This window comes from Cydia fagiglandana, chromosome 9, assembly GCF_963556715.1.
Source record: "Cydia fagiglandana chromosome 9, ilCydFagi1.1, whole genome shotgun sequence".
Taxonomy (NCBI): Eukaryota; Metazoa; Arthropoda; class Insecta; order Lepidoptera; family Tortricidae; genus Cydia; species Cydia fagiglandana.
Genome location: NC_085940.1, coordinates 4509492 through 4522080, shown reverse-complemented (window position 1 = coordinate 4522080; position 12589 = coordinate 4509492). Strand labels below are relative to the sequence as shown.

Sequence of the window (12589 nt, the reverse complement as noted above, 5' to 3'; positions counted from 1 at the left end):
TAGTTTAGATATCAACTAGTTCTCTTTTGCAGCGCAATTCAGGCAACCAATGTCACTTTTACGTTAGATAGAGTAAGATATCTATTAGATGTGAATTGGATCTCGAAGTCATATCCTGTGGAAATCGTCCAAGAGTATCTCCAGAATCGCGCAAATGTCAAATTTGACAGGTTAGATCTTAAACATCGTATCGTATCGTATCGTATCGTATCGTATCGTATCGTTATCGTATCTTTGTGACATCTAAAAGATATTTAATAGATGTCTATTTCAAAATCCGAATCGGGCCCTTAGTATTTGCCGGCCGGTAATGTTGTATGAAAATGCATTGCCGGCGCGTTTTAATACAGCACCTACTTGCAACATGGTGCTTCGCAGCCTATTATTACGAATGCAAACATAGATATCAGGGCAAATTCCGACGATTAGAAAAAAACCTTTTGGATACCAACTCGCTATGCGCCATACTCAGTACAACTACGTCCTGATAAAAACAACAGCTTTGAATGCTCTGAATACTCCTAAAAATATCCGGAGCCTCTCTCATTCAAGCTACACTGCCGAGTGAGCTTCTAACCACTAAGCTTACTATAAAATTTTAGTATTTTTCACACTATTTCCACCCCGGACCTAGTTTCGCAAATACTCCCGGAATTGCATTGCCTTATCCGACCCGGGGCTAACTGTAGACGTGGGCGCCCGTAGCTTTTCCAGGATACAACAATAATCACCCTTATCTTTCGTGAAAGCGTTTGTCCTTTGCCAATAAACGTGAAGTGGGCCGTTCTCTTTATCTAACCCGACTAACGGATAGGTGGAGTAATCTGTGCACGGCTACACAATATAATATATTAGCGGAAGCAGTTATAAAGTTGACCCAAAAATTTTTTATTAAGCTATGAGCTTCATCACATATGTTCCTTGAGTAATTCTAAGCATTTCAAGCCTGGGAGCCAATAAGAAATGTGTGTCTACTCGGATTTGTAATGGATTCAAACTTTCAACCCCTTTTTAACCCTGTTAAGGGATGAATTTTACAAAACGCTGAAATTACTTTTCCTGTCTTTTAATAATATCCCCAAATACAAAGATTCAAGTCCCGCGTTCGAAAATTTTTTTGATATCCATACAAACTTTCAACTCCTTTTTCACCACCTTAGGGGATGAATTTTCAAAAACGCTGAAATTAGTTTTCTTGTATTTTAATAATATATCGTTTTACGAAGTTTCAAATTCCTAGCTTAAAATAAAACTTGAACCCCATACAAACTTTCATCCCCTTTTTAACCCCCTTAGGGGTTGAATTTCTTAAAATCGCTTCTTATCTCTTGTACACTTTATAAATGTAATCTAGTGTGCAAATTTCAACTTTCTATCTTTTGTAGTTTCGGCTCCGCGTAGCAAAAATCTCCAACCAAATATTTCACCTTTTTACGTTTTTCTTGTAAAATTACTATGAAATTGAAAAAACAAATATCAGCAATGAATTCTACGTCTTTGGTTTATACGAAAATGATACCAAACTTGCCCTAGTACCCACCAGGATCAGAGTAGATTTTTTTTAAAGATGACGGATGGCGGCCGTCTTTGTACCCCACCCTCCCCCCCACTTCACGCTAGAAATGCTTAGAATTACTCAAATATCAGATGTGATGAAGCTCATAGCTTAATAAAAATTTTTTGGGTCATGTATGGCAGCGTTACATAACTGACTCCAGTATATGTGCTTATGGACCATACACATTATACCGGGTGTGGCCTGTAACACAAGCAAATGATTAAAACATAGATTGTACTCCTCAAACGGTGACGCTTTTGTTCAACAACTTTAAAAAATTATGAAGTATTTAAACTACCTATTTTTCATACAATATAAATATTACATATCTTCAATGGACGCTATCGCCACGCCATATCATTGTGATTGACGTTGCTTGTCACACCGTAAACATAACAAAATTCGCAATACATTGCGTCTTAGAATAAACTTTAAAGTGTATTAAAAATCAATCCACGAGTTATTTTTAAAATTTTCTGAACAAATGTTGGTCAGTATGAGGAGTACAGCTTACAGTTAAAATTTTTGCTCGTATTACAGGCCACACCCGGTATAGCATGCGAATTGTCACAGTTGGTAGGTACCTACTGTGACAATTCTCTGAACCGTGTAGGTACACGGTCGCGGCGTCTTCAAACTTGCAAGAGGATTCCAATATTTTAGAAGGTGCTTTGTGCTCGCTCAGTATTGGTTGAGGAGTTTATAACTTTGTAGGTACCTACCTATTGTCAAGGAATCTTATGGAACACCTATTACTTACTTCTTAGTTGGTTCATTTGACGAAATGAGCTGTAACTAGCTCAGTATTTGTTTTTTATATACATATTTCCTTAGTACAAAAAATTATTTGTAGATTTGGATATGCTACGGGCTATGACAGTATAGCAATACGGTCGTAGAATAACAGTAAATATAAGTACAATGTTTCATACATTGTAGTTATATTTAGCAATGTACAAATTGCAGAACATTCCCAAAAAGCGGAAACGTTCTCGAGAATGTTCTCAGAACATTCCTGCAACATGGAAATTATTGTTTAAACAAGAGAATATACTTGAAATAAAGTTTAAATAGGCATAACTTAAAACTAAATGTTATTATGCATATATTATTGTCTATTACAGTTAGCAATTTTGTTGATGTGATAAATTTACAAATAAGTTGCTTAAATTCTCACTGTATATCAGAGAACATTTCGGCTTTCGACAATATTTTCCAAATTTTTTTTTTTGTTTCATTAGAATCTAGAGGCCTCTATCTCCCGCCATGCCAAATCTCAGCGCGCTCGGACCAACTTGAAAAAAATTAAAAAAAGTCTGCCATTTTGTTTTTTTAATGCAGATTGTTTTGTCTCGGGACCCTCTATGACATTTAGTCGAGCACCCCCCACCTATTACGCACCGTTTAAAAGTTGCCATACAAAATAAAAGTGGCCAGTTTTCCCGCAATTGTAGCATTTTTCCATAAAAAAATTTTTCATAAGTATTTAGGGGACCCCGAGATTCCGTGACCAAAATTTCAGCGCGCTAGGACAAAATTAAAAAAGTTTAAAAAAAAAGTCGGCCATATTGAAAAAAAATGGCGGCGTCAAAAACTACCAGGGTCCCTCTATGACATTTGGTCGAGCACCCCCCACCTAAGTCTGACCGTTTGGCCGGGCCATCATACATTTTTCTGACCGGAAGCGGACGACCAAAAGTCGGAATTTTCTGGGGGTAAGGACTACACCTAAACTATCGTGAATATTCAAGGTATAAACTACGATAAATAAATAAATTCTCGTTCTCGAGAACATTCTCAGAAGTTACCGAGAATTTCTCATGTGGAAAGTTTCGCAACTTTGGAAAGTTCTCGTGCGTGCATTGCTAGTTATATTTACTGTTATTCTTACCATTTGTACTGGAATCAGTTATGTAACGCTGCCATACATGACCCAAACATTTTTTATTAAGCTATGAGCTTCATCACATCTGATATTTGAGTAATTCTAAGCATTTCTAGCCTGGGGTGGGGGGGAGGGTGGGGTACAAAGACGGCCGCCACCCGTCATCTTTAAAAAAAATCTATTCTGATCCTGGTGGGTACTTGGGCAAGTTTGGTATCATTTTCGTATAAACCAAAGACGTAGAATTCATTGCTGATATTTGTTTTTTTCAGTTTCATAGTAATTTTACAAGAAAAACGTAAAAAGGTGAAAAATTTGGTTGGAGATTTTTGCTACGCGGAGCCGAAACTACAAAAGATAGAAAGTTGAAATTTGCACACTAGATTACATTTATAAAGTGTACAAGAGATAAGAAGCGATTTTGGGAAATTCAACCCCTAAGGGGGTTAAAAAGGGGATGAAAGTTTGTATGGGGTTCAAGTTTTATTTTAAGCTAGGAATTTGAAACTTCGTAAAACGATATATTATAAACATACAAGAAAACTAATTTCAGCGTTTTTGAAAATTCATCCCCTAAGGTGGTGAAAAAGGGGTTGAAAGTTTGTATGGATATCAAAAAATTTTTCGAACGCGGGACTTGAATCTTTGTATTTGGGGATATTATTAAAAGACAGGAAAAGTAATTTCAGCGTTTTGTAAAATTCATCCCCTAACAGGGTTAAAAAGAGGTTGAAAGTTTGAATCCATTACAAATCCGAGTAGACACACATTTCTTATTGCCTCCCAGGCTTGAAATGCTTAGAATTACTCAAGGAACATATATGATTAAGCTCATAGCTTAATAAAAAATTTTTGGGTCAACTTTATAACTGCCTCCGCTATTGAACTTACAAATTGAAACGGATTATATAATCCGTTTCAATAGTTTTATTTTTTGAGTAACTATCGCGGTAACCGAAGACAATGTTATTGTAGTACTTATACATATTATAGTTACCTACATTTCGACTGCTGTTTTGAATACGTCGGACATTCATGAACGCATACGCGCCACAGAAAGTAAATAAAAACACTCCAAAAAATTACTCATGATAATTTAAACGTGTCTTGCTATTTCGGTCAGTCTTGGTACAAGAAGTACTGAGGTTGGCTGAACTAGCATGAGAAATACGAATGTTTCCGAGAAAATACGAAGGAAAACAATTATGCACTACATCTTTACCTAATTACAAGTTGGTGTAACTTCTATCTCATTTTAACACTATTCACCCGTAGGTAATACTTATATAGGTACTAGCTGTTGCCCGCGACTTCGTCCGCGTGGACTCTTATCTTGAACATTTTACATCTTGAGTACCTATAATTTTCATCGATGCAAACTTTATAATACAAACTTTTAATATAATGTTAATGCCCTTTCACCAAGTTTGAAGTTCCTAGCTTGAAAGCTTGAAAAAAAATGTTTGATATTCATACAAACTTTCAAACTTTTGCACCACGTTAGGGGATGAATTTTCAAAAACGCGGAAATGAGTTTTCTTGTATTTTAATTTAATACCTTGTTGCAAAGTTTCAAGTTCCTAGCTTAAAATAAAATTTGCAACCCAAGACGAACTTTCATCCCCTTTTTAACCATGTTAGGGGATGAATTTTACAAAACGCTGAAATTACTTTTCCTGTCTATTAATAATATCCCCAAATACAAAGATTCAAGTCCCGCGTTCGAAAAAAAATATGATATCCATACAAACTTTCAACCCCTTTTTCACTACCTTAGGGGATGAATTTTCAAAAACGCTGAAATTAATTTTCTTATATTTTAATTTAATATCTTTTTGCAAAGTTTCAAGTTCCTAGATTAAAATAAAATTTGCACCCCAAGACGAACTTTCATCCCCTTTTTAACCCCCTTAGGGGTTGAATTTCCAAAAACGTTGCAATTACTTTTTCTTGTAATCAGCTATTACGCCTTTCTAAGAAGTTTAAAAGAATTTGTAGTGGATTCAAACTTTCAACCCCTTTTTATACCTGTTAGAGGATGAATTTTACAAAACGCTGAAATTACTTTTCCTGTCTTTTAATAATATCTCTAAATACAAAGATTCAAGTCCCGCGTTTGATAAAAATTTTGATATCCATACAAACTTTCAACCCCTTTTTCACCACCTTAGGAGATGAATTTTCAAAAACGCTGAAATTAGTTTTCTTGTATTTTAAAAATATTTCTTTTCACGAAGTTTCAAATTCCTAGCTTATAATAAAACTGGAACCCCATACAAACTTTCATCCCCTTTTTAACCCCCTTAGGGGTTGAATTTCTCAAAATCGCTTCTTATCTCTTGTACACTTTATAAATGTAATCTGGTATGCAAATTTCAACTTTCTATCTTTTGTAGTTTCGGCTCTGCGTTGATGAATCAGTCAGTCAGGACACTTGCATTTATATATATAGATAGATTGCCGATGGACTGTCTAAGAAGAGTAGCTAGATCAGGCCCCAAACGCGTTAGTTCCGCGTAGCATAATCCCGGTCGCATTTTTAGACGGACCTAACGAACCTAACTTACCTACCTACACTTTTTTCTCCAAATTGTAATGTTTTCATGGACGTCACACTAAATTAATAGGTTAGGTAAGATGTGAACTAAATATGAACGAAAACAAACACTAGTGGGGAAAAATGCGACCGGGAATAATGCTACGTGGAACTAACGCTAGTGGGGAAAAATGCGACGGGGAATAATGCTACGCGGAACTAACGCGTTTGGGGCACTGATCTAGCTACTCTCTAAGAACACCCCAACACAGATTTCAAAAGTTTTAACGCCGCTAAAATTGCAACGGGACAGAATTTCAAATGAACGCATCTGAAAAGGGACGCAATGCAGTCACGTTAAAAATTCCATTGCCTATTAAGCATAGTAAGTATGCCAAATTTCAGTTCAATCGTTTGAATTTGCATTTAAACAGAATACGTAACAACATTGCAAGTGAAAAAAAAGCTACACACTTCTAGGTTTCCGAGTACTCCTGTGCTTTTGACCTAAATAACCTAAGTACCTGTTACAGGCCGCGTCAGCAATAATCTTCGTCGCTGCACTCTGTAAAAAGTCCACGATACCAGTTCTTGGTTAAGAACGTCCTATATGATGAAGGGGCGATCAGCGTCAATTATATATTCACAAATATGCACCTTATGTCATTGTAGCAAGGAGTAAAATGTGCAGATATCTTTGGCGTGCATTTTGTATGCGTGACATATGACTTTATGTAGCTAAGGCTGCGCAGTCGTGTGTCGCGCGGCCATTTAAAACCGCGGCGAGAGAAAATAGGAGTAGACGTTGTCGCTACTTTTTTTTATACATGGAATTGTGTAATGCATTTTAAAGATAAATCAGCCAACATCATTTTCATTATTATAAGTGACTTCCCTTCGGGCAGATTTACACATTGATTAGTGTTAAATGCGGTTTAATACTGAAATATTAATGTGTAATTATTATGCCTTGGTTATGCTACCTAGATATTTTGCAATGGTTTCCATGCCTGCAGTTAGGTAGGTTTGGATTTTTCTTTAAACCTTGATTTCATTAGTGTGGATAAGTTTTTCAATAATATTCAAGGACATTCAGGATACGTTTTTGAACTGAGATGATTGTTGTAAGTAGTTTTCCAGTTAGTTATCCAGTTATAAACGAACTGATTTTGAACTACTGACTGAAATAGTAGAGGCTGTGGAGCCATAAGCCCTATTCTAACTTTAACACTAGAGATCATCTAGAGATGAATAAGATACGATATCGAGAAGATATCTTAGTCATTTGTAAGTTAGATATGTCAAATTTGACGTTTCCGCGATTCTGGAGGTCCTCTTGAACGATTTCGACAAGTTATGAATTAGATATCCAAGTCACATCTAGTCGATATCTAATGTAAATCTAGTTGATCTCTATAATATATCGTCTCTAGATCTTGTGATTATCTCGTTTCCCGAATACGCGTGTTAGACTAACGATTGAAAAGAAAAACAAAGAAAATGTATTTCTTCGTGACATATTAACAAAATTGAGTGACATTTTCGAAGACAAAAATTACATTCACCATAAACGTATCTATTCTACAAAAATGACAAGGGTCTGACGTTAAAAAAAAGAAGGCGAAGAAAGCTGTAATCTGGCTCCTGCTCCCGGCATGTTACAAATTTTACAACAGTAATCAAAACATTGCTTAATTTCCAACTTTTCACTTAGGAAAGTTTACGTCATTTCATCAATTGTCAAAGTTTAAAAACTTAATCCACTTAAGGACCCTTTAGGGGTAGTGTGGAGTGCGCATGTCGCTAGGGTAGCTAGCACAGAGGACACTCGGCTCGCGGCGCGCACTCTGCCGGCACGCTCGCGGCACCTCGCGCTGACATGGCCTACGATCGCGCTCCGGTATTTGTAAATTGTAAACAGCTACGTCTACCGAACGAAAGTTTTTAAATTTAGAAAGAGATTCGATCGAAAATTAAAAAAAAAATTTAATGGGTATTTTATGGTGAAAGAAGAGATGGAGTTGATAAGACAGTGAATTACAAACGTATGATGTGACTAAGTAATTACTTGATTGTAATTATTTGAAGTGCACGTGTGAATGAACTTATGCCATTATCAAACGAAACGCTGTATAAAAATGTTAAAATGATGCTTTTGCTGCTAATAACGTTATGTGGTGAGTAAAGTGTCTCATACTCAGTGTTTCTGGTTTTTTTTTAATATTTTATGTCCTTTAATAAGATCATCTCACCAGCTCCTGATTACATATTCTAGTTTTTTTTTTTTTTTTTTTATTTATTAAAGTTCTAAACAATTAAATGAATCGCAGAGTTTCATGTTTCTTAACTGCTAAGCCAAAAATGGCTTGTTTACAGCTAGAGTTCGGACTAATGCACTACATAGGTATGTTATAGAATTGTACACATGTTACATTAAAGTTACGTTTTATAAAATATATTCATAATTACTAGATGATAACAGATAAGATGATAACAGAGTTACCCAAGGAACTGGGATACTTTTATTCAATACATAGTTAATTTAAACAGATAATAAAGAAAACTATGCCCATTTCTTAGATTAATGCTAAGTACTTTTGTCTTTACCGCTAGACAGCTAAGAGAGAGCCTATCCAAAACTTTTAATTGAAAGGAACAAAGGCTATCACATTCCCATGTTACACCCTTTAGTACACTAAATGCGAATTGTTTACAACTCTCATAAAACTGATCCCGACTCCGATTCCAAATACAAATTTTCCAACGGTATTTTAGAGCCAGTATTTTTTTTCTTTTAATAAATAATGCACAGGCTTTCGTTCCGCTCGTTTAAAACCTTCGAGATTCGAATAAATTAAAGGCCTAATAAATATGGCGCCGTCATAAAGCTGAGTCGATAGTCCGAGAAGTTTTCGCTCCTAAAATACCTAAGTGCAGGACATTATTTTAACCAGCTCTCAGAAACTGCACTGATTGGCTCGTTTCTAGACGTTAAGATTATTCTGCAGAGTTTTAATCTTTTATGTTTGCTGTATTATCAATTTGAACCTACGTTTTTTACCCGATTTATGTGTTTTACTACGTTTACTACGTTTTACTGCTTACAACTTCTTCTGTGCGGTATGATGATGATTGATAAGAACTATTCTGTCGTTTCTCGGGCCTCAAACTATCTACATATCCAAAATTATCTAATCCGCGGCAGTTTGAGCGTGAAGAGGATCGGGTAACAGACATACATACACTAGACAGACAGACTTATTTTACTTTCGTATTTATAAATCTGTAGGTATAAGCTCCGCAAGGAATGGTTCCGATGATTTTATTTGTTGCTGTATTAGGCCTAATTGTGGTAGTATATGTATTATAGGTGATAGGTATAGGTACCTATATTTTATTTTTCACCATACCAGCTCAAAAAGGCTTACTTTGCACTTCGAAAACGAATAGCAAAGTTGCATTTTATCCACATGTGAGGCAAAGTAATCAAATGCAATTTTTGAGTTGTTTTCTTATGTTTGCTGGTAGGATTGACTTTTAAATGATGATTTTGGATGATAAATATTTAATAACATTTGGACTCGGTATGGTTTGATTTTGTTTGATAGGTATTTTACATTTAATATTTGCTTCGAGTTGGTGTGGTGAAAATTTTTGTGTTTCACTCGGGGGCAAATTTTGTTTAACCCTCATGCTTTGAAACCCTCGCTAATTTTGGAATCTTTCGCTTGCTCGGGTATCAATATTAGCACGAGTGGTTAAATAACAACTTTGCCCCCTTGTAAAACAAAATAACTATTGTAGGTTCGTAAATTTAAATTTGATTGCTATCTATGATCTGACCCGAATAACGGATGCCACTGCCTATTGGTCCTGTTATTTATGATTAAAGTTTCCTGCGTTGATTTATGATGGAAATTTTGTGTAAAATAATATTTGGGATTTATATATGTACATTATGTACATACGTAAAGATAAAACTTTTAAAATAATTATTTCATACAGCAGAGCCGTCGGTAAATGAAATTGCAATTTTAAGTACAGGTACATGTATGAGTTTTAAATAAATAGGTTAGGTATGTTGTATGAACATTTTGGTAAATAGTAGATAGAGTTAATTTAATTAAGGTAATTAAAATCCATAATAGTTGTGGGTTCGAATCCAACGTTCAAATCCAAAATCACAGTTACACAATGACATGCCATATACATGTACAAGTGACAATGTACAGTCACCTGCAATAATATGTTACACAACAAAGGCCGCAAAAATATCTGACACGATGTTGTTTGTAGAGACTTTAAAGCGTGTCACAATATTTTTGCGGCCTTCGAAGAGTAACATATTATTGCAGGTGACCGTACACTCGGTTATGCGTAAGTAACTACGGTTTTGGTCCCATTCCAATAAATCACGAGACTAATCATATTGTTCAGTACAAAAACCAATCTTAATACCATTTCAACAATAACGTTAAGTGTAAATTCGCGGCCATTTTAATGTCCGCGCTAACGGTTTTATTTAAGGTGGTTCTCCTTGCTCGATTTTCATACAACTTTCTTGGCACCCTAGCTCCTATTATATAGGGTTTCTTCACTTGTATATGTAATGTTTGGGTAGTATATATATTTCTGTCTTCGCTTAACGTAAAAAAATACTAGATTTTGATTAAAATTATTAAGAAAAAAGCCTTTGAATATTGGTAAAATTTTGCCTCATTGCTTGTTTGTGTGAGTGATGCTTATAGTATCGGTGTAATTCTAACATGGCGACTTCATTTGACAAGCAATCATTTTTAATTTGTCAAAGGTGTAACAGATGGCACTTTAAAACCGCAACACAGATTACCTGTGTATTTTGTTTTATTTTCACTCAATAGAGGGAGGTATATTTAATGCACAAAGCATGTTACGAGTATACCTACTCATTTAAGAATCTCCTTTCTGATATAATTTCATTCCCAGATTTAATATAACTTAATAATTATTATGATTATTACACAATAAAATACATTTATATATTTATAGAAAGGTCAGTCCAAACAATAATTCGCGTTACGGTCGTCCGCCGAAAACCCTTGTGAATTCTGCTTTCGTTTCGGTAGAAATATAAATGTTCTCTGGAAAAGCCTATATTTATTGTAACAATGATTTTTAAACTAAAATACCTAGCTATATTTTTCTCAAAAATATATAGGTATGTGGAGAAAAATGTCATCTTCTTGTAAATAAACAAGATTCTATAATATCTTCTGCTTGTGCATAACAATAACGTTAGTAGATGATATTTTTAGGGTTCCGTACCCAAGGGTAAAACGGGACCCTATTACTAAGACTTCGCTGTCCGTCCGTCTGTCCGTCTGTCTGTCACCAGGCTGTATCTCACGAACCGTGATAGCTAGACAGTTGAAATTTTCACAGATGCTGTATTTCTGTTGCCGCTATAACAACAAATACTAAAAACAGCATAAAATAAAGATTTAAATGGGGCTCCCATACAACAAACGTGATTTTTGACCAAAGTTAAGCAACGTCGGGAGTGGTCAGTACTTGGATGGGTGACCGTTTTTTTTTCGCTTTTTTTTTGTTTTTTTTTGCATTATGGTACGGAACCCTTCATGCGCGAGTCCGACTCGCACTTGCCTGGTTTTTTTTCAAAAATGCTGCCTTTCACCCGAGTTAAAACACTCTACTTTTCTTTTCGCATACGAGGAAAGTAAAATGCATGTGTTTTTTTAAATACATTTTTATAGTAGGTATTTTTGAGAGTAGGTATTTTCAATTAACAATTTGGCCAAAAGTATCGTTATTTATGGAATGGGGAGTCAAATATCAGAATGGAAATTGTATAACAAATCCATTTATACCCAAATTTCAATTGCTTATTGTAAAAAGAATAATAAAATCGTACTTGGAATTGGAACCTAAACTGCTCTAGTGCAGAAACGTATCATTTCCTGCACACCTTTTACAACAACAATGACCCTCTTTCATATATTCGGTCAAATTGTGCTTTTTGAAAAACTAATTATAGCCAGCCTTTTATGAATGTAGTATGATACCTTAGGGTATGGTGCTTTACGCACACTAGCGTCCCTTCCCCTCCCCCTGACGCAACCCCCCCTTTTTGCATGAAATATGTCCCGGTTCACAGTTTTTTACATGTTTTGAGGAAAGTATACATTTTAGGTAAAAAGTGTCAATGAAAGAAATAATCCTTAATAAAAAAGGTCATATTCATTTTTTTATATGATGCACCTAATTCATGTATTAGCTTGTCAAAATTCGAAATAACATAGTTTTTACTTAGGGTTCGAAATTGATTTATTATACACGGTGTAACATGAGGAAACCGAATAATTTTGACAGCGTATTCCTGATCACATTTAGAGACAAAAATGTCCTATAAACTTTTTGAAATTCGCCTAGTTTCAGAGTTAATACCAATTAAAAAAAAAACAAGTCTATTGTTACATAGTTCAAAACGCCTTTTTGATGGCGATGTTGCTACTATGGGATTTAGTCTAAATATCCTTATTGATATGTCAAAAAGTGACAAGTAACACTTTGCAAAAACTAAGTTTTACGAAAAAAAAAACATTTTAAGTGA

At 35.1% G+C, this 12589-nt stretch overlaps 1 protein-coding gene across 1 annotated transcript in view; it reads left to right on the top strand.

The window, feature by feature from the left end:
* The first annotated feature begins 7997 nt into the window (after nucleotides 1-7997).
* The window catches only part of LOC134667604 (uncharacterized), a 37437-nt gene continuing 32845 nt past the window's right edge, over nucleotides 7998-12589 (top strand). Inside the window, exon 1 of the mRNA XM_063525035.1 lies at nucleotides 7998-8156. Coding sequence (XP_063381105.1) covers nucleotides 8087-8156 — 70 coding nt within the window. The 5' untranslated portion in view covers nucleotides 7998-8086. The remainder of the gene's footprint in view (nucleotides 8157-12589) is intronic.